This window comes from Diabrotica virgifera, chromosome 5 (assembly GCF_917563875.1).
Source record: "Diabrotica virgifera virgifera chromosome 5, PGI_DIABVI_V3a".
In the NCBI taxonomy this organism is placed as follows: Eukaryota; Metazoa; Arthropoda; class Insecta; order Coleoptera; family Chrysomelidae; genus Diabrotica; species Diabrotica virgifera.
The window spans coordinates 111,670,101-111,694,197 of NC_065447.1; the positions used below are offsets into that span (position 1 = coordinate 111,670,101).

At 34.0% G+C, this 24,097-nt stretch overlaps 1 protein-coding gene across 2 annotated transcripts in view; it reads right to left on the reverse strand.

Moving 5' to 3' along the window:
• Positions 1-24,097, reverse strand: part of LOC114332349 (insulin-degrading enzyme) — a 215,813-nt gene that overhangs the window by 81,958 nt on the left and 109,758 nt on the right. The window contains exons 1-2 of one of the 2 annotated variants that reach the window (XM_028282135.2): positions 23,698-23,900; positions 23,433-23,629 (exon numbers count right to left, since the gene is read on the reverse strand). In XM_028282135.2, coding sequence (XP_028137936.1) covers positions 23,433-23,629; positions 23,698-23,777 — 277 coding nt within the window. In that variant the 5' untranslated portion in view covers positions 23,778-23,900. Of the gene's footprint in view, positions 1-23,432; positions 23,630-23,697; positions 23,901-24,097 lie in introns of those variants that run through there. The other variant, XM_028282134.2, reaches the window with a different exon arrangement.

The following is a 24,097-nucleotide window of genomic DNA, read 5'->3' on the forward strand; positions in this document are numbered from 1 at the left end:
ACGGTGTACATGAAATCTCACGTCTGGGTGATCTGAAACAAAAAACAAAATATGGTTATCATCTACATAGTATTGACTTGCGTCTGACAGAGATATCTTAAAAAATTTTGGCGCCGAAAAAAAAATTCTTGAAATTATTTTCTATTTTTTTGCCCTTTGATGTTATGATTGTTTATAACAATTAAACAAAAAACGATATCAAAAAAATTCTCCGTCAGACGAGAGTCAATAGATGATAACCATATGTAGATATGTAGATGATAACCATATTTTGTTTTTTGTTTCAGATCACCCAGACGTGAGATTTCATGTACACCGTTTGGGCACCTAAAAAAACGGACCTGCGCTTGAAGGGGTGCCTCGACGGCAATTTTGAATATTTCGACTTGAATTTTTTTTTACAAATACTGAATACATAATAAAGATGACGGTTTAATTTAATTTAATGTACGAGTCATATTTTGTTAGAAAAAAATCCGTCCAGAAAATCGGCCTGTTTTTTTCCCTCGTCACAGTAGACTTCTACCTTAAAAATAGCTATTCGCCGTCATCCTAAGCCCAGAATATTTGGTACAGTTATGGCCCTGGTAGAGGAATATCGTGCAATTCCCCAGGTAAGGATAACACGTCTTTATTCCATGCCAAACAGGTTACGAGTAGTCGTTGCTGGGAGAGGTGGACATACTCGCTATTGAATTGTTTTGTTTTGTTGTTAATATTGTTCTGTGTTGTTAATTTTAGTGCGTTTGATAGTTTTAATTAAATAAACCTTCAAAGCACTGTTTTTATTAACAGCTTTTACAGGAAAAAAGATATTAGGATAATTCAAAAAACAAAATCTTAGGAATACATCCAAGATAATACAAAAGGAGTATGAAAATCAGCCCTCCAATTGTTCCACAGACTTTTTTTAAAGTTATGAGAAAATACAACGCTTCCATTCACCCTCGTATAATGCCATCTAAGAAAAAAATTTTTGTTATCGAAATAATAACAAACGACATCAATACATGTACCTACAAACTGATGCAAGAATCTTGAAAATCGGAGTACAAATAATAGGGTTATAAATTGTCAAACTTAATCAAAAATTTTGAGTGCCGGAATTTTGTTCCGGTGAGTGCAGTTTTGTTTTTTTTTTCTTATGTTGGTAGGAAATTATGGACAATGATTAGCAGAAATAACATTTTTATGGAGAATTATCAGCATATATTATGTACATTGATTGGTATAGATGAGTTTTGACTAATTTTTATTAGGATAAATTCAATAAATCGTTATATTTCTTTAGGACTATTTGTTCAACGAACGTGTGCTGGAGACCACTCACCAGGAGCGAGAATTGATCAACATCATAAAAATGAGAAAGGTTTAATACTTCGGTCATATAATGAGAGGACCTAAATATCGCTTACTCCGGTTGATCATTAAGGGCAAAATCGAAGGGAAACGCTGGGTTGGAAGAAAACAATTGTCCGGCTGGGTAACATTAGACAATGGACAGCTCGAACGGTCGAGGAATTGTTTCATTCATGTTCAAGCTGCCGACCGAGAAACATTTCATCAGCTTGTTAATACGATGATAGCCAACGCTTGAAAACAAGCACGGCACACAAAGAAGATTTGTTGTATAATGTTACAGTTCAAGTTGATTCTCAGTTAGAGTTGACTCCAACTAGTTGGAGTCAACTCCAACTGAAACGAGCAGTAAAAGTTGATTTTAAAAATTTAAATCAACTTTTACTAGTTGGAGTTGACTCTTCCTGGATCGATTCAGTAAATGTTGATTATACGAGAATCTCAAGTGCTTTTTGATGAGTGTGCGTTTCTTTGTTTTGACAGTTTCAACTACTTATTAGTATAGTCTATAACGTCGCCCCCGTTAGGTAAATTATTCTGATTCGATTTTTGGCACAAACTTACTCAAAGAAATACATCCGTATAACAATCCTTATAACAAATACACAGGGTGTCACGCGGTACCGCGGTCGAAAAATTGTTTAACCAATTTTTGTTAACCAAATTCACAAAAATAATTTTTATCTACTCTACCTCATATTATGTAAAGCAGCGGTTCTCAATCTGTGGTACATGTATCACTGGTGGTACATATCATTATTTGCGGTGGTACACAAAACGCACAAAAACTTAAAATAGTAGTACATAGTAAGTCTTGATTATACAATCTAAAAATATAGAAATATAATAAAAGAGACTTTAGATGGTACATGACTCAAAAAGATTGAGAACCGTTGATGTAAAGGTTTTATTGTGTGAAAATTGTAAATATAGATAGCAGTACATGAAGGGTTTAAAGTGTGTCTGAAGTAACAATGTATTTTAAATCGGTTTTACTTTTTCGCACTGTTTTTTAGCCTTTCATATAATTAAACATCCTTAACTTTCGCCTTCAGGAGGAAATCAGACACGCCCTTGCAACGGCAACTGAAATGCTCACAAAACAGCGACCACGGAAGCAAAGATGGATGACAGAGGAAATATTGGATTTCATGGACGTCAACTAAAAAACAACAAATCTGTAGGAAAAGATAAAATACCAGCTGAGCTATTGAAGTTAATCAACGAGGAAACTTAGACCTTCTTCTTGGACTATTTAATAATGTTTACAATACAGGGACTATCCCTAAAATATGGCTTGAATCAGTCTTCATACCACTGCCTAAAAAGAAGAATGCCAAATTATGCCAGGACTTCCGCCTTACAAGTCTATTAAATAACATTCTGAAGCTTTTCTTGCGTATCATACAGAACAGAATATATTATAAAAAATGTGATGAGGTCACCGTTCAAGAACAATTTGGCTTCAGGAAAGGTATGGGGACACGAGAAGCAATATTCTCTCTTCAAACTCTGGCACAAAGATACAAAGATCAGCAAGCAGACCTTTTTATCTGTTTCATAGATTTTGAGAAAGCGTTCGATAGGGTGAAGCACAAGACCTTGATAGAAAGATTGAACGACATCGGAGTCGACAAAAGAGATTCTAAAATTATAGAGGCTATTTATTGGAAACAGACAGCAATCATAAAGACCAATGGCAATACGTCAAGGCCAATTAAAATACAACGAGGTGTTAGACAGGGTTGTGTGCTATCACCCATACTTTTAACGTCTACTCTGAGGTAATATTTGCGAACTCTTTATCGCACTCTTCAGAAGGAATCAGGATAAACGGGCAGAGAGTAAATAACATCCGTTATGCAGATGACACAGTATTAATGACTGATTCGGACCATAGTCTGCAGATACTGTTGGATAGGGTTACTGAGAGTTGTGAAAAAATGGGGATGAAGATCAATACTGCGAGAACCAAAGTTATAAGAATATCAAGGAACAAAAATTTACCTCTTCCAATAAATATGTGAAACACCAACAGCTTGAATACGTAAGCCAGTACAAATATCTTGGTTGCTGGTTCAACAATCAACTTGATTATAAACAAGAAGTCAAGAGCGAGAATAGAGGTAGCCCGACGGAGTTTTATCAAAATGAAAAGCTTATTTTGTAACAGTAGCATTAATATCAGCCTTAGATGTCGTTTTCTGCATTGCTATGTGTGGTCAATACTTTTGTATGGAACGGAGGCCTGGACACAACACAACACTGATGAACAAGTTGGACGCCTTTAAACTCTAGCTTTATTGAAGAGACTTGAAAATACCTTGGACAACCCACACCACCAACGAATATGTTCTGAGGAGAATAGGTACAAATAGGGAACTGCTAAAAATCATTAAAGTCAGAAAAGTTAGCTACCTGGGACACATAATGAGAAACAAAAAGTACCGCCTCACGCAACTGATCATCCAGGGTAAGACTGAAGGAAAACGGGGTCTCGGTAGGCGCCAGATTTCATGGCTTACAAATATCAGAGACTGGACCGGCCTTGATTCAACATCTTTGTTTAGAGCCGCATTGAACAGAGACAGATTTGCCAGTGTAATCGCTAACCTCCACTAAAGGAGAAAGCACCACAAGAAGAAGAACTTTCGCCTTGTCATGGTGATGACATGTGAGCAATAAATTACAAAAAAAGTTTTGACAGTTTTGTGGTTTGACAGAAGTTTGAATTTTTAAATGCCAAAATGGTGCAATGGTGCATCTCACTCTCACTCACATTGATAGCTGCGTCAATACGCTCCTAGCACTCATTGTTAATAATTAAAAATAACCGCTTAGTAATAAAATAATAAACATTTCTTCAGTATCTTGTAGGGGGGTCGTTAAAATTCGTATGTCAGTAATGACAGATGACTTTTGCATATTGTATACCTACCTAATTACTAAATCTGTAAAGTTTTGATTTATTTTGTATGAATATAATTGCGAAACACTACAGAATTTTACTTTTTGACATAAATTTTATTAATAATAAGATAAATTTTGTACAATATTTTTAATAATTAAAGTAAATAAATTTTAATTTCACTCAAATAAATAATCGATTGCTGCCACTGACCACTTATATTCAATCTCGGTTAATTTGATTAATAATCGCGGCAGGTAAAGTAACATTCTTCTTTCAATACAACAAAGTGTTACTTTACTGCCGAAAATGAGGGCAAATGAGTACAATAATGGATGATTTTAGTGACGTTTGGCGATAAACAATGATTTTAAACAAATTCGCTAAAATAATTTTTTCACTTCGTACAATTTTTTTTTAGATCCTTTGGGTTTTTTTTTCTCTAAAATTGACTGTTGTCGAGTTATTAGCGACATAAATTTTGAAAAACGCCAAAATAAACATTTTTAAGGTTTAATAACTCGGTTAAAGATAATTATTGTGAAAGTCGAGCGAGCGGCCGTGGAGTAACGGCATAATTGCTGGCCTCATACGCCAGTGTACGTGGGTTCGACCCCTGCCAAAGACAAACCATTTTCATTTCCAATAATGACACGAGCCGTCTCGCCGTGCCTCCGAGAGCACGTTAAGCCGTCGGTCCCCCTGGGCTAGTGTACCTCGACATTAGTTACTTGAAACAGGGTTAAAGATGTAATTGGCGCCGGAACTGTCCGAAAGGCAAAAATGCCATACGATATTATATATTATGAAAGTCAGAAACTAAAAAAAATCAAAGATTAAAGCTACCTCTATAAGATCCTGAAGAAATTTTTGTCATTATTTCATTAATAAGATATGATTTTTAATTATCAACAATGAGCGCTAAGCGTGTATTAAGGCGGCCGTCAATGTGAGTGCGAGTGAGATTCACCATTGGACGGCCGGAATGGTGCATCTCTTTAGCACTCACCATTGACGGCCGCCTAATACGCACTTAGCGCTCATTGTTAATAATTAAAGATAAAGCTTAGTAATAAAATAGTGACAAAAACTTCTGCTGGATCTTGTAGAGGGGACTATAAACTTTGGTTTGGTCATTTTCTGACTTTCATAACAATGGATTTTAACTGAGTTATTAAGCCTTGAAAATGGCTATTTTCGCATTTTTCAAATTTTAAATCGCGTATAACTCGACAACAATCAATTTTAGAGAAAAATCACAAAATACCTTTTTTTGCTCAGAATAACCCAAATGATCTAAAAAAAATATTGTTCGAAGTGAAAAAATTATTTTTGTGAATTTGTCTAAAAAAAATTGTTTAAACAATTTATCGATCAAGGTACTGCCTGGCACCCAGTAGATTTGTTATAAGGACCTCTTTTTGAGTAAGTTTGTGCAAAAAAATTCGAATCGGAGTAATTTACCTAACGGGGGCGACGATACAGCCTAGACTAATTTGAACATTTTCAGTAACATTTAATTTCTAGAATCGGCTGTTTGTATGAATCAGAATCAACTTTTACGAAATGGCATTGGGAAGAGTATACTTTTCCTAGTTGGAGTCTACTTTTACTAGTAAATGTTGAATATAAATCTTCATTTTATACACTCGCGATCATAAAAAGCGGGTCACTCGATGAGTTATTCAAGTTAGATGTCTCGAATTTTCTAAATCTGTTGTCCGATTTGAGTGATTTTTTAGTATGTTATAGCCTTATTCTTTAGCAATATCGCTATAATAATATTGTTGCTAGACCGGTAAATTATCATTGTATACCGGGTGTAACAATCATACTGTGTTTATTCCTAAAAGTTCGGAACACCCTGTGGAATGTTTTAGCATAGATAAAATATTGAAATTAAAACTAAATTGTAGCCTTAGGCTCTCTTAACATTTTCTTTTTTGATTTATTTGTTTATGCTGGATAATAAAAAAAGTTAAGCACGTTAATAACTAGCCATGTTCTTCATTAATACAGGGTGTTTCTAAATAAGTGCGACAAACTTTAAGGGGTAATTCTGTATGAAAAAATAATGACAGTTTGCTTTATAAACATATGTCCGCAAATGCTTCGTTTCCGAGATACGGGATGTTCAAATTTTCCTTACAAACTGACGATTTATTTATTGCTCTAAAACCAATAGAGATATGCAAATGAAATTTGGTAGGTTTTAAGAGGCAGTTATTGTGGATTTTTTTACATACAATTAATAATTCTATATTCACCATTGGCGTACATACGGGTATAAACATTTTAGATACATCCCGAATGCACGCCAATGGTGAATTTAAAATTCTTAATTGTATGTCAAAAAATGCGCCATAACTACCTCTTAACATCTACCAAATTTCATTTGCATATCTCAACCGGTTTTAGAGCAATAAATAAATCGTCAGTTTGTAAGAAAAAATTCAACATCCTGTATCTCTAAACCGAAGAATATACAGTCATACGTTTATAAAGCAAAAGTTTGTCGCACTTATTTAGAAACACCCTGTATTGATGAAAAACATGGTTAGTTGTTAAGGTGCCTAACTTTTTTATTATCCAACATAAACAAATACATCAAAAAAGAAAATGTTAAGAAAGCCTAAGGCTACAATCGAGTTTTAATTTCAATATTTTATCTATGCTAAAACATTCCACGGGATGTTTCGAACTTTGAGGAATAAACACAGTATGATTGTTACACCGGGTATACAATGATAATTTACCTGTCTAGCAACAATATTATTATGGCGATATTGTTAAAGAATAAGGTTATAACATACTAAAAAAATCACTCAAATCGGACAGCAGGTTTAGAAAATTCGAGAAATCTAACTTGAATATCTCATCGAGTGACCCGCTTTTTATGATCGCGAGTGTATTTATAATCAACTTTTACTGAAACCAGCCGTTAGAGTTGACTCAAACTAGTTGGAGTCAACTCCAACTGGATAATCAACTTGAACTGTAACATATACATTTTTTAGGGATTTTATATTTAGTTGTGGAGTTTATTTTGCAGATTAAGAAAAATTAAATGTGTCTATATGTGTGGTTAGGAGTATTCATTGCTAGACCTGTGGTTCATTTGCATAATCATATTTTTTTTTGAAAAATGGCTTTTAGCCAATTAGCCAGACTTGTTTGTGATTGATTGCAGATTCATAGTCATAAATTTCTTATTTCATAACATAAGAACATACTACAATATTATTTTTTAAATACATAGGTACATTGTGTTGTTTTTTTATATTTAATGCTGTTTTTTTTATATTTAATTTGTGCGAAACACTTTTTTACTTCTTTTTTTATTTTTCTATTCTTTTTTATTTTTGTTTAAATTTTTTTTATTTATTTATTATTTTTTTTGTTATTATTTTATGTGTTTTTATATATATATTATTTTTTTCTTTTAATTTTTTCAAACCACATTAACAAATTATGCCTATTTAGTACATATTACGTTTACAACTTGTATTTACATAATTTAACATGTTTATAAATGAGATGAAGAATTTCCATATCATTTGTAAATATTAAAGTACATATTAAGGTTTATTGGGAAAAACATTTTAAATCTTTTAATTCCTTATAAAGGTCATTTATGTTATTTATCTGTAAATGCCATTCTAATATGGCATGTGTTAGATCTCCGATTTTGCCACAAATACAATTGGGACTATCTGCCAAGCCGATTCTATGCATGTAAGATGGAGTAAGAGCATGATTTGCTCTCAGCCGATTAATGGTCTTTATAAATGTCTATTATATTCCGTGTAAAACCATCTTCTTGAGGATATCCTAAGGTTACAATAAGCAAAATTTGAGCCAGCATTACATTTTCTGTAATACAATTGTTAATTATTTTTAAGTTTTTGTCTGCTAAAAGTATCAATATCTGAAGCTGGAATTAAATTTTTGTTTATTTTTTCTCCGATCATATAAGCTGATTTAGCAAAATTGTCAACTATTTCATTGCCTTTTATTCCCGAATGACCCTTAATCCAAGCAATTGTTACATTTACTCCTAATTGTATAGTTTCAAACAGAGTTTTAAGAATATTCAATTCAATGTGGTTTATGTGTTCGACTGTTTGAATGTTACTCAATCTGTCCACTACGCTTTTACTGTCAATAAATATATCATAATTGCTAGTTGGATTCAGTAGTACATACTGAACAGCAAACATTACTGCTATCATTTCTGCTGTGTATATTGAGCATTCAATAGGTAGGCTATATTGATGATGGTAATTTTTATTTTCGTGGAATACTGCACAGCCCGTTCCATTTGTGTCTTTTGACCCATCGGTAAATGTGTACTGAAAATTTGACCATTTTTCTCTAATAAGTATATCAAACATATTTGGCGGTAAATGTGAGTTTAAATAACATGTTTTAACCTTGTTAAAAAATGTTTTTATCATTTCACTGTAGTAAGGCGGAATTTGGCTTTTATAGATAACTTCACTGTACTTTACGGTACTTAGATAACTTTCTACCAAAGGTACAGATTTTTTAGTTCTTCAGTACCTATGAGTGAGGTCTAAAACTGATAGCTCATGTAGATCTTGAAGGTATTTACATTTTTTTGGACAGAATTCGAGTTATAAATTTATCACTGAGAAATTGGCGACGTAAATGCAATGGAGGTTCCACTGTTTCATTTTCCATTATTTGGACTATTCCAGACAATTTGGAGTGAATTTTAAATAACCTAGGCATATAATCTTAAGCATTTATTTTTTTGAATTTCAAGTTTATTTAGAAGTGTATTGGTCGCTGACCCAAATAAATGACAGCTATAGTCGAAAATGGGCCTGATCATGTTACGGTAAAACATCAAAGCGATATTTGGGTCTGCTCCCCAATTACAGAAAGCTCTTAAAATATTAATTGAGTTTTCTGATTTTTTAACAATATGATGAATGTGATCATTAAATGACAATTTTCTGTCTAGATAGGTACCAAGATACTTAACACAGCTTTTAATTGGAAAATTAAATTTTCCAACGTTAAGATTTGTTATTTTCCAACGTTATATTTGATGTTGATTCTTGCTTTAAAAATTCATATTTTTTGACATACCTTCTACAGGATTGTTGTATCTTAGATTTTGGACCACATAAATTATTATGAAGTATCTTTTTTTCGTAAAATTAATAAATTAAAAAAGTTTCCCATATGTGGCTAACTAGAGTACAAACGCTGTAGGTATATTAGTTTACATTATAAATTTTAAATTTTGTTTAGGAATAATATTTGTTTTAAGGTCTTTCACCAAAATCGTTAAAATTAAATTGTTAATATAAAAATATTTAGCAAACAAAGAGAGTATGTGTAATATTGCTCCACCTTTAATTATTGCTTAATCGGGATTACCTATTAGATCTCCATTTTTCCTTTTACTTTAGCTTGTCATATTCTTATAGACTTTTTATTCCTTTAGTAATTTTTCACTTCCTTTTATAGTTCTCTTCAATTGCTTTTAATTGTCTTCCTTTATATTATTCCTTTTTCGTTTTAAGTGTTTTTTTTTCATTTTTCTCCTCTGTTTTTGATATTTAAGTACAAATGTTGTACTTAGCTTCCTCACTGCTTGTTTTGTATGCATTTTTACATTGGTTATCTGCTCGTAAATATTTCCTTGGGTTTCTGGTTTGGCATATCTCTTTGTTGCTTTATGTATTTTTTTATGGAAGCGGTCTGTTATAAAGTGGTCATACTACATCTAGTTGGCTTATTGTACATCTTCCATTCCTTCATGATACCCATTCCAGAATTCTGGATACCGTACCAGCTTATATACGTCAAGTGGATGGGTACTATATATTTTTGGAGTCACTTGGTAGTCTCCAAAAAATGTGTGCTGCCTGTGATCTAAAGCCTCGTAGTCAAGCAAGATGTGATTGACTGTTTCAGATTCTCTACTACAGAGTCTGCAGCTAAGTCTACATGGAACAGTACCATGTTATGTAGGTGACCGTAGACTGACACATGAGCACTAAGAAAGCCTGTTATGACTTTGAACTGATTCCTGTTTGTTTGACACAGTACTTCAGCCCTATTACATGTCTGTCCAATATATATTTTGTCATATGTTTTTGAATGTGTATATCTATGGGTCATGGCTCTGCACCTAATTATTTTGCAGCTGATGCTCTTCTGGAAAGTGTATGAGCTGTTTCATTGCTGTAACACTGTTTTCTCTGTGACCAGTTTGTAGAGTCTCTCTCATTATTCCTGTATTAGCCTAAAATTTACTTTAGGGCTTATAAAAAGACCCATGGCTGCTTGGCTATCTGTATATTGAACCACTTCAGCAAGATTGCAATAATTCCTGTCGAAGTACAGAGTATTTTCTCTAGGATTCTACTAGGATAGCAGAAATGTTTAAGTTAAATAATGTGCTTATATGCTTATATACCATCATACGACTAATAGGAACATATCGTTGATTGGGAAGAATAGTATGATAAGTCAAAAATGGTTAATTTTTAGTTTATATCAACAAACTACTCAGAATAAATGGATCTATTATGGAGAAAAGTATTTATTTATTTAGCGTATGGCTTAAGTATATCACAGAATATATTTAGATTTATGCATTATACAATGCATCACAAACAGATGTCCAATTTTTTTATATATTCAATTGACCCTTGGTTGCCATTACAAAGTCTATAGGGTCGCCTGTGTATGCTCTGCGTGGGCAGTCCTGAACAATGTGACTGATCGTCTGTCTTGCAGCGCCGCAGTCACAAGAAGGCGAGGGGAGTTTACCCCATCTGTGGAGAGAGTCGGCGCATCTTCCACAGTTTGTTCTAATTCGATTAAGGGCTGCCCAAATCTTACGGGGACGTTCAAATTCGCCAGGTTTCCCTATGATGTCCGGTAGACTATGGTAATGCGGATCTGTTCTACTTTCCCAATCTTCTCTCCATCGGGTATTTAAGTCAAAGTTGGATTGCTGCAGCGCTTGAGCATATTGTAGAGGGGGTAACCTGGATCGGAGACGGTTTCCAAGAATATCGGGGATGTCATTGTGGACTAGAAGCTGGCGACTGTCCATTATTTTGTTATATTCTTTAACCAATGCATGTTCGCGGCGTAGGTTGGGTGGTGCTATATTACTAAGGGTAGGTAGCCACATTGTAGGGGTGGGCTTAATTGTGCCTGTTATCATACGCATAGTACGGTTTAGTTGGGTGTCGACCAGGTGGGTATGCCTGCTATTTAGCCACACTGCAGCACAGTATTCTGCCACCGGATATATCAGGTCAAGAGCAGAGGATCTTAATGTTGATGCTGTGGACCTCCATGTAGTGCCGCAGAGTTTCTTGTATTATATTGTTGCGTGTTTTCAATTTTGCTGCTGTTTTCGTCAGGTGTTCTCTGAATGTGAGCGTTCTGTCTAGAGTAACCCCAAGGTATTTCGGGTATTTATTGTGTTTTAACAGCTTGTTATTAAAATACACTCGCAATTCTCTGTTTGCCAACTTGTTGTTTAGATGAAAAGCTGATACTTCAGTTTTTGTAGTACTTGGCTGTAGTCTCCATTTCTTAAGGTATTCGCTGAAGATGGATAAGTCATTCGTGAGAGTGATTTCTGTAGTTTCTAAATATTGGTGGCTTGTTGCAAGGGTCCAGTCGTCAGCATATCCAAACTTCCGAGATTCGGTTTCAGGCATGTCAGCAATATAGAGGCTGAAAAGTAAAGGGGCAAGGACAGAACCCTGTGGAAGACCATTGTTAAGTTTCATCTGTCTACTCGTCTCCTTTCCCATTATAACCTGGAAGGCTCTGTTGGTCAGCATGTTGTCAATGAGGTTAATTATCTTTCTGCAGGGGATAATGCGGGCCAGTTTATATATTAATCCCTGTCTCCAAACAGTATCATATGCTGCTGTTAGATCTATAAATACTGTTGCTGTCTTTTGGTTCTTTTGAAAACTAGCTTCTATAAAAGTTGTTAATGACAGCACTTGGTCCGTACAGCTTCGATGAGGGCGGAAGCCAGCTTGTTCAATGGGGACATTTTCTAGTATCCTGTGACTAATTCTGTTGAGGAGAAGCTTTTCTAATAGTTTATATACCATGCTGAGTAGAGCTATGGGGCGGTAGTTTTCTGGCTTATCGTTTCATTTGCCCGGTTTCGGAATTGCAATTATCTTTGTTCGCTTAAGTGAGAAAGGAATGTTACCTGACTGAAGTATATCATTAAAGAACATTGCAAGCCACTGTTTCGTGTATGCACCACTGTGTATCAAGAACTCTGTAGTATGTGTTCGATCTCGTGGAGCTCTGGATAGAGATACTATATGGGAGGCAACCTTGTTAGGAGACATTTTAGACTCTCTGGATTCCAGCTGGTTAGCTCCTCCAATTTTCCGCAACAAGGACCATGCCGGCTTGATTTTTTTTTTTTTTTAGAGAAAAGTATTATAAGTGCAGTTTAAACGACAAAGCACTAGAGAGCTCTGTGACCAACTATGGCATCTCCCACTTCCACACAACCGGTGTGGAGAAGACTCGGGTAACTCAGTTATTTACAGTTCGTGCTGAGCTTGGGTCATTTTTATTTAATCAATACTATTGTAAGTCAAATATTAACACTGCTTGCGTCTTATTAGTGAATATTTTTGGAGCAAGAGAATTATATTTCAAAATATCATACTCTTCTTTAACAGGTAACAGGTAAGCATTTATTTTTATTATAATTTTGGTCAGTATGATGATTACAAATAATATGATACTCATTTTGAGTTAACATAGTTTTGAATAGAATTTTGCCCTAAGTATAACGTGATATTTTTAGTTAACATTGTCTTCAACATAATTTAACTCAAATCCGAGAAATTATTTCGTTTTATCATTCTATTCCTTAAAATATTTTTTTCTTACTAGATACTTAAACTAGGATTTTCGTTTCTTTTAAAACTTTGCAGCACGAGATTTCATAGATTTATTTGATTGCACGTGTTAAATGACTTCACTTTTCAAGAAACAACAAACTGATAAACATTCGAGTGTAAGCCGATATCTAAACTGTGGGAATTTCACCAATTAAAGATAACACTAGGTAATAGGAACAGAGGTAATAAGTAATACAAACCTTTTGCGTAGGTGTAACTTGATAAAAATAGATTAGTAATAAGTGGTTCAAATTTCCATCCGGTGTACAGAAAAGAGTTAATAATATGTGCGTTGATTGCACATTTTTTTATGGACCTAATGGCTAATATTTTGTTCTAGAAAATGAGTGGGAATCGAAGTCGTATTCTACTACACCTCGCTAGGAAAATTTGTGAAAGAGATGAAAGTAATACCAGACATGAAAGTATGGGTTTGTATTCTCATCAGCCATTTGTGACTAATGAAAGTGAAAACCATAATATTCCCATAGTCAAAGATTCTGTCACCAACAAGTTACAAGGTACTACTTTTATAAATGAAAGTTCTAAAATTGCTTCTCCTTTAGCTGAAAAACAATACGGACAATGTTTTCATATGGCTGTTGATTTTGAAAACAAAGAAAACCAAAAAAGTCCAACTATCGACGAAACCACAGGTACTGAAGATGAAATATAGGACCAACGTTTACCAATAATGACGTTACAATCAGTAGTGAGCGTGAAAAGGACAGTAGCCGCTCTTAGTCTTCCATATCAACCAGTTCTTCTAGTAGTTCAGTTTTTGATAACACCTCGGGCGATCCAAATTATTCTTAAAGTAGCTGTTCATCATCCTCGGATGATTCTTCTGATGAGGGGCCTCCTTCAAATGTGAACTCTAATAATGGGAACCAAAATTCAAGCAACAAAAGACGCTCTGTTAAAAACCCATGTCCTCCACCAGAAAATGTAAAAAAAACGAAAGAGAAAGATGTCTCAATGGCAAAAAAATGTTGCTAAGATGATGAGGAATAGTGGCCAAAGTTATAATTCGATAAAAATCACGAAAAAAGAAGATGGAACCAAAAATCGAGTATTAGTCACGCGTAAGGCCAGAACAATGCGACCTCCTTGCAATGCTGATAAACGTCGTTATAAATGTTCACTTAGGTTAGCAGATGAACAAAGACAGAAGATTTGCGACGATTACTGGAGTATGGCTGATCTTCAAAAACAAAGAATGTATATTGCATCTTGTACTACAAGCATAAAACCGAGATACCGGTATTCAACTTTGGTGAAAAAAATACGTGGTCTTAATAACGCATTTTTTTCACATACGCAGGAGAAAAAAATTCTTGTTTGCAAATCCTTCTTTATGACAACTCTTTGCATTAACTTTCAAGTAATTGAGACCGTTTTACGCAAACAAAAAAATGAAGTAAATGGAATAATACAGGCAGATAGTCTGAGGAGTTGAAAGAAGAAGTGCGTAATCATATTCGATCTATTCCACGAATGGAGAGCCACTACTGCCGATCTCAATCAAAGAAAGAATACATTGAAGGAGGAAAAACTATTGCCGACCTGCACAGAGATTATGAGCAGCGTTGTAAAGAACTCGGGAAACCTAACGTAAACTACTTGATGTACTCCAATATATTCAAAGGAGAGTTTAATTTATCTTTTTTTATTCCAAAAAAAGATGCGTGATTTTTGCCAGGGTTTTATTAATGCCTCCGAGGTAGAAAAACAAGAACTTCAGGAACAGTATATTCAAGACAAAGAACTGGCAAGAAAAGAGAAGGACATGGATAAAAATTGCATTGCCATGTTCACAAGGGGACTCGTCTTCTTTTTATTATGTATCAAAGCTAAGTGTGTATAATCTAACATTGTACGAGGTTAAAAGTACGGAAGCAATGTGCTTTATGTGGCACGAAGGTCTTGCTCACAGAGGGGCAAATGAAGTGGGTTCGTGCGTTTGGAATTATTTGCAGTCTGTGAACGCCAAAAATACTGAAATGGTAGATGTTGTATTTTATACTGATAACTGTTTCGGACAAAATAAGAACCGCTTCGTATTTGCTTTATACATCCATGCAGTTTCTATTCTGGAAAATATTAGGTCCATCACCCATAAATTTTTAATTAGTGGTCATACTCGGAACGAGGGAGACCACGTTTATTCTGTTATAGAACGTTCAATTACCAAATTTAAAAAATGTTCTCCAATTTACGTACCAGATCAATATGTAACATTGGTTAGACAAGCAAAGAAGAATGGAAATCCATTCACCGTACATGAAATGAGTCATGAGAATTTTTTTTATCTAAAACAACTATCAAGTGATGGGCATGAATGATTCTTTTAAGACGGAAGAAGGTGGGTCAGTCCCTCTTTCAGGAATATGCGCTTTAAAAGTTACCAAAGAAAATCCTAGTCACCTGCTATATAAACTGTCGTACAAAGAACAGGAATTTAAATAAAACCATAAACGTTTTTCAAAGCAAACGACGACTTCCATCAGCATGTGACGTTACTCTAAAACAAGCTTACAAGAAGAAAGTGGGAATAAGCGAAAAAAAGAAAGCTGGCCTGCTCTCTCTTTTTGAAAAGAAAAAAATGTAGCAATTATGCCACAATACTATAGGGATTTTTACGCTAACTTGTAGAAACTTTAATTTTTTTTTAATGGGAGCCCAATTTTTTTATTTTTTTATAATGGTATTGTACTATAACTGCGATTTTTTTCATTCATTGTTGTTTAAACTCTAATAAAACATTTAAACTGTTCCGTTTTATTGTCCCTAATAACCTTATAATTGTGAAATAGTACAAAATTTTTATAGAAAAGAGTATTACAACTCAAAATGGGGATGAAAAATATGGGTGGGGGTGGTATTATATGGATATATCGGATGTAAAACCCATATTGTCAGTTAATACTGTTAGTTTTAATTATTCTGATGAAAAGGATATTTAATATTGTATTGCTTAAGTAATCCGATCTCGTAACCCATCTCAATCTTTAATAATTGTCTTTTCTGTAAACTTAATGTTTTTGAAATATCATACTATTCTTCCCAATCAACGATAAATATATACATATATAAATATAGTGGAATAGATGATTTTTGTACAAAATCTTAAGTGGTCATAATAATAAATATGTCCAGGGACTGTATATTATCATTAAAATATGGTCACATTGTCTTTTAGACAAGAAAGATAAAATTATACCTAATTATGGGATATATCAGATTTTTATAACATTCAAACTGCTCTACTGCACAGTTGCTCAAAATGACATAGTGTAGTTTACCTCCGAGGTTCAGAATTAAGACTTATACTGATTTTTTTTTCTTTTATAGTAATGGACATTTTATATTAGCTACAATTGAATGGGTGATTAGAAAAAGGATAACATTCCAAAAATATGGCGAATTAAAGTGAGATAGTCATTGTATGAATATTTGTATCTTCTATCCGCTGACCGAAAAAACGATAAAATCGCCGGCCGCCTTGATGTAAAAACATTGTTGTTGAGCGGAAAAAGGATAATATTACTGGAATGTTATCGTTTATCCATGCAATGTAAAAACGTGTCGCTTAATATTATGACTATGAAACAGCTGATTTTAGTTTATTTTGCATTTTCGTCGAGGAAACATACAATGGCAAACTTCCTATTAACACCAAGAAGTTAGAACATATTTCCAAAATAATACATTATATACCAGAAGACTATAGGGCCTTCTATGATGATATACTCACAAATGCAACAACAAATAGAGAGAACAGTGACCCAGAAGACTAAAAATAATATACATGTCATTTGTTTCAAGTTTGTTTCTGAAATAACAATTAGTTCTACATAAATGCACCTTTTTATTTTATTTTACTCACGTTTTCGATTTTGAGTGGAAAAAGGATAAGATTTTTGTATTTTCAAAAAATATCAATAACTACTTACCTAATAGGCGTAGACTCTTAGTACTTTGGCAATAAATGTACCTTGGCAAGGTACACAAATGTTCAATAGAAATGTTTTTAGTAAAACTAGCGGCTTCGACGCAAAACAGTTTTTTTTATTTTCTAAAAACATGGTTGTCAGGAATGTTATCCTTTTTCCAATCACCCATTCAATTAGGAAATGATCAGAATCAATATCTGCTCCTCTATATCTTCTCAAACTATAAATATTATACAGTAGACTCGCGATTATCCGAGGTAACTGGGACCGTGGCTACCTCGGATACGGAAAAACTCGGTTAACACTGAGATTGGTTATATTGATAGAAAAACACGTAAATAATCATAACTGTGGATATTTTAATGATAAAATTAATACAGTACTGTCTATAAAAGATAAAAATATTTACCTTATCAATATTACTGTTTAAAAAAGTCTTTGATTTTGCATTAGAGAGAGAGAGACATACTTTATTGATACTGATGTTTTGCAGAATTGCGTGGATGTTAATTAAACACCGAAGTACTTCTAGTCAGTTTTATTTTAAAAGAAAACTCAATAATTCTACAAATAACTTAAACATCAAAATCAACATTTATTTTTCTTTTTGACACATGTTTTTACTTCTAGTTGACATCTGACACTTATATAACATTGTTTCCAACTACATCATACAATAACAAAAATCCCCTAGATTTGCCGTTGCTTATTTTTACTGGGTATTCAACACCCCCCCTCAACGGTAAATCTCCTAGATCTAAATTATTTTTTTTATTCTAAACCTAGCAACTCTCTAAATTTTTTAAACAGAGTTAAACCTAATGGTTTTGTACATATGTCAGCCTGTTGGTCACTTGTATTAAGATATTTTAATACAACAATATTTTCCTTAATTTTATCTCGTACAAAATGAAATCTAATATCAACATGTTTTAGTCTTTTATGAAATTCCGGATTTCTACTAACCCTTATAGCGCTTTGATTGTCTGCATGAATTAGAACCGCTACATAATCAGGTTTTATTTTTAAATCATACATTAAGTATCTTAGCCAACATGCTTCACTCACACATACACTTAGTGCAACATATTCAGCTTCAGTAGAGGACAAACTGACTGTAGACTGTTTCCGTGATGCCCATGACACCGTGCAATTAAAAACTTTGAATACATATCCTGATGTAGATTTTCTATCAGTACGGTCACCTGCCCAATCTGAATCTGAGTACCCTACTATCAAATTTTCCTGTTTATATTTATGTTTATAGTATATCAAACTCATAGTAACTGTGCTTTGAATATATCTCAATACTCTTTTTATTGCTACCCACAAATCGTTACTTGCACATGTTTGATACCTGCTTAATATACCTATAGCTATACACAAATCTGGTCTTGAGCATAACATTGCATACATCAAACATCCTATAGCAACTCTACATTTCTTTTCTATCTCTATGCTCTCAGATTTTTCTCGTTTGAGAAAATCGTGGTGAAAATTATTATCCATTGGTGTTGTTGATGGTTTGCAGCTTGACATGTCAAATTTCTTCAAAACATTTTTTAAGTAAACAGTTTGATTAATTTTTATTTTGCCTTCAGACAAATTTTGAGTTATGCACATACCCAAACAATGTTTTATTTGACCTAAGTCGTTCATTTTGAAGTTTTTGTTTAAAATGTATTTTATTTTCTCAACTTCTTGATCATTTGTACCTGCCAACAGCAAATCATCAACATACAGCAAAATGTATATCCTACCTTTTTCATTTACTTTAATATAAAGACAATATTCATATTCAGATCTTGAAAAACTCAAATTTTGCATCAAATTATGAAATTTGTCATTCCAATTTTTAGGTGAACTTTTCAAACCATATAAGGATTTTCTTAATTTGCAAATAGTGCCCTCTTTTTCTTTAAATCCCTTTGGGAGTGAAATAAAAACATTTTCTTTAATATCCCCATTTAGAAATGCACTACAAACATCTACTTGATGAATTTTCATATCAAAAGTATTACACATGGCTAAGAAAATCCTTATTGATGGTAATTTTGCTACTGGACTATAAATATCATTAAAACACATACCAATTTGTTGAAAACCTCTAGCTACCAAACGAGCTTTATATTTCACTACTTTACCATTTTCATTTTTCTTTTTCTTGAACACCCACTTGCACTCAATGACTTTTTGACCATCACTACTTTGCACAAACTCCCATGTTTCATTTTCTAGCAACGCATTTATTTCTGATTGCATAGCTTTCTTCCAATTTTTACACTCACTACTGGCCACTGCATCATCATACGTCTGGGGTTCTTCATCATCACTAAAAGTCAACAAACTCATTTCGTCATCATCCAGAACATAATCATCATATCTTGAGGGTCTTTTTATATGTCTTCTCAGGTCATATCCATGCTCCTGCTCTATTTCATTCACATCTTCAATACTGCTATCAGTTTCGAGGTCACTCTCACTGCTTTCTTCTCTATTATTTTGAGGTTCTTCTGCTTCACTGTCATCTTCTTCTGACTTTATCTCCTCACATATCATCTGTATGTTTTTATTCATGTCTGTCTCCCCATTTTTTATTTCTATGGTTTTCTCGGGCAAAAATATGACATCTCGATGAATTTCAACTTTATTTTTGTCTGGGACAAATATTTTGTAACCTTTTACATCCTCACTGTAGCCAATAAAGAAACCAAACATATTTTTTGCATCCCATTTTAATCTCTTCTCTTTTGGGACATGCACTGATACTCTAGAACCAAAACTCTTGAGTGTAGAAATATTATTGACTTTCTTTTTGTACCATAATTCATAAGGTGTCACATTTTTTATGCTACTAGGGCCTGTTCGGTTTAAAACATACACTGCTGTATGTATGGCCTCTGCCCACAAGTTTTTATTCAACTTTTGCCCTTGTATCATAGTTCGGGCTGATTCAACTAGGGTTCTATTTTCCCTCTCAGCCCTACCGTTCTGCTGAGGCGTATACACTACTGATCTCTGATGTTTTATGCCTTGATAGTCAAGCATCTCCTTTATTTCTTGGTTCATAAACTCTAAACCGTTATCTGATCGTAAAGTTTTCATCTTGTAGCCTGTCTCTCTCTCGGCTAATGATATAAAATTTTTAAGGTGTTTCTTAACTTCTGATTTATTTTTCATGAAATACGCGTACCTATAATTTGTATAGTCATCCTTTAACAACAGGAAATACCTATTTCCCCCTAAAGACTCTTCTTCCATAGGGCCACATACGTCTGTATGCACTAATTGTAATGGCTCACTTGCTCTTGATTCACTTAACTTGAATGGTATTCTGTGTTGTTTACCTGTTAAACACTGTTCACACACGAATTTTTCGTCTATAAAATCAATGTTATTTTGCCTTAAAAAGTTTCTCACATATGTAGTATTTTGATGTGCTAGTCTGCAGTGCCAAACTCTCAAACTTTCTGTTGTTTTTGCAGAATTACACTCTGATAAAAATACATCTACTAAACAGCTGTTTTCTTGAACTTGACCGTCAGACAAGTTTTCGTTAGGGGTGCGTTCCGAAATTAAAATATTTGCAAAGGTTTCAGTGTTTTGTTCTTGTGAGAATAACATTTTGTATAATTTGTTATCCCGTGTTGCCAATGCTCTTATTTCTCCTTTGTCATTATAAAATTCACATTTTTCATTGTTTGAAAACATCTTATAACCTTTATCTAAGGCACATCCAGCTGAGAATAAATTAAATTTTAAATCTGGCACAAATAATACATCTGACAGGGTTGACTTTATAAATTTCTTACCATTAAATGCCCATAGAGTTATTTTTCCAATACCTTTAACTGGTAATTTTTCTCCATTTCCGACTTTTACTTGTTTTTTATAGCTTATCTCTATCAATTCTTCAAACAGATCTTGATTCCAGCACATATGTTCGCTAGCTCCTGTGTCCAAGCACCATTCATTTTTATTTTTCTTACTCCCAGTATATACCATGAATGCATTACTGTCAATTTTATTTTCTTCTCTGCTTGTCTGTTGTTTTTCATTTTTATTTTTATTAAACCAACACTCTTGTAAGTTGTGTCCTCGTCTTTTACATTGACTGCATACTTTTATGTCTTTCTGGCTATTATTATCTCTCTCTTTCTTCTTGAAAAAGCAATTTTTCGCAATATGGCCACCTCTGCCACAAAAATGGCACTTTAACCTGGTTTTCTTTTGCCCTTTAAATTCTCTGCTTGTATCACTTTTCATCGCCAATGCTGTGCTGCCCTGTGCTGACTTACTTCTTTCTTCTTCGATAAGTAGTCTTGATGTAAGTTCATCTAGGGTTTGTTTATCAGATGGTACGGATTCCCATGCGGACCGAAAATGCTTATATTCCTCTGGCAATGCCATAAGTATTTTTGTCATGATCATTTTATCGGACAGCTCTTCACCAGCTTGCTTTAGCTTATTTTTTATCTCTTCAAGCTGTGATATGAATGAGGCAACATTTTTACCTGATGAAAACTCCAAGAGAAAAAACTTTTGTTGCATTAAATGAATGCTCACCTCTGACTCTTTGTCGTAGACAGACTTCAACTTTGTCCACATATCTCTCGAGGTCTCACAGGATAAAATGTGTGTCATAGGGCCTTGCTCTATTCTGGTTACTATAAATTCTTGTGCTTTTGAATCACCAGCATCCCATTTCTTTTGGTCATCTCCAGTAGTGCTCGGTCTCACAGACTTTCCTATTACTATGTCATAATAACCACGGCTTTTTAGCACTACCCTTGTTTGAAATTTCCAGGCTACCCAGTTGTCACCACCACTAAGTTTCAACGCAGCCAATGAATTTTCCATTTTTCGGATTTATGTTTTTCTTTTTTTATGTATATATACTCGAGCTTCTTTTTCACCTTTTTTTCAGCTTTTCTTTTTTATTTTCGTTGGCCGCGGCAAACTACCGACACAGGCTCTTCAACACTGACTTTTTTTACTGGCGAAATACTCACGAAAACAAGTGATCTGGGCCATAACCTGATGTTTTGCAGAATTGCGTGGATGTTAATTAAACACCGAAGTACTTCTAGTCAGTTTTATTTTAAAAGAAAACTCAATAATTCTACAAATAACTTAAACATCAAAATCAACATTTATTTTTCTTTTTGACACATGTTTTTACTTCTAGTTGACATCTGACACTTATATAACATTGTTTCCAACTACATCATACAATAACAAAAATCCCCTAGATTTGCCGTTGCTTATTTTTACTGGGTATTCAACAGATACAATGTACCAAAAGGCCATCGACCAAAGTCTTTCAGCCAATTTGCATTAGATTTATTCCTCTTTTTGATTTTGAGGTGGCGATGTTGCGCAAAGGTTTAAAATTGTAACCCACCTGTTATGACTTTTGCCTCAGTTAACCGAGAGGCTCGGATAACCGAGAGGCTCGGATAACCGAGACTCGGATAATCGCGACTCTACTGCACAAACAATAATTATTTGGTTGGTTTTACTACTTTGTTTATGTTATGTTTATATGTGATTAGCCACAGTTAGGTTGTAATGCCAATTACATGTTTTTACCTAATATACTTAACTTTAGATTTCCACCTTCATCCTGTTCCAGCCATAGTTGGCTGTTGAATGCAACCATCAAACGCAAAAGTACAATCTTTTGTTGACAGGAGTGTGACACTACCTCAGTAATAACAACAATTTGACAGCTGTGGTTGCACCAACAAACTGTCAATACTGGGCCCAGAGCACGCCAAATAGAATTCTATTTTGCTGACGTCACAAAATAGAATTTCATAATGGGGGAATCGACGGTTGCTAGGCAACGTGACGTCACTAAAATAGAATTCTATTTGGCGTGCTCTCACACCTGATGGAATGGGCATGAAGCGAATTTAATGCAGCCAGGATGAGAGAGTGATAGTCAGGGAAGGAGGAAGATTATCGCCATATGTTGTAAACATTTTACTTTGATCTTTCCTGTATACAATGGTGTATTATCTGAGAGGAAGACAGATTCCTTACTTTATGTTTTTCTAGTCAACATATTTCTGATATGATCAAAATGAGCTTTTTTCTGCTGGTGTTATACAAAATACTAATTTAAAAGAAACCGAAGGGTGCCTATGCTAGTTTTGCAAGCCTTATACCCTAGCGCCGGTACTGTCTCCAATTGTCTTTTGGTATAGGCCCCAAGAAATACATCAAGAATTATTGTCCTATGTACAATATGTTACTTACCTACATTAACATCCATAGCAGCTGCAGATTTATCAGTTTTTGGATCACTTACAAGCAACACTTTCATATGGTTAGACAATTCCAGACCTCTATAAAGCCTATGATCTTCTTCAGACTTTGTTATATTATCATACCTTTTCAATACGAAATTTGACGTCCCCATTTTTGGTTTGCTGTCTTTGAGAAGCTCTGCTGTACTAAAAAATAAAAAAATATTGTCATATGAAATACACATAGCCCATAGAAAAGTGTTTTATTTTTTTACCTATACAAAAAAAAAGTAGGGCGAATTTTCTTTGACGCGAAGTTTTGGACAAATAGGACTGTATGTCTTAAGCAATACATTCGACATTAAGATTAAAAATGAGCTGTTTAATTTAATTAATGGATAAGGAGTCACTAATTATTTTTAGTTTTTTATTGTTGGACTTTCACTGAAGTGAAGTGAAGTGAAATGTCAATTATGTTATGTCATCAATACACCTCACACCTGTTTTATGTCACGTCCTATGTCAAGTAGATAAACGTCAGATTATTAGTATGTTATGAATCACAGAATACGAAACCATTGTTTGGTTATTCTGTGGTTCTATTTGCTTGAGTTGCGCAACGTGATTATAAATATCGCTGTGTCTAGATACACGCTAACGTGTACGCAAATAAAA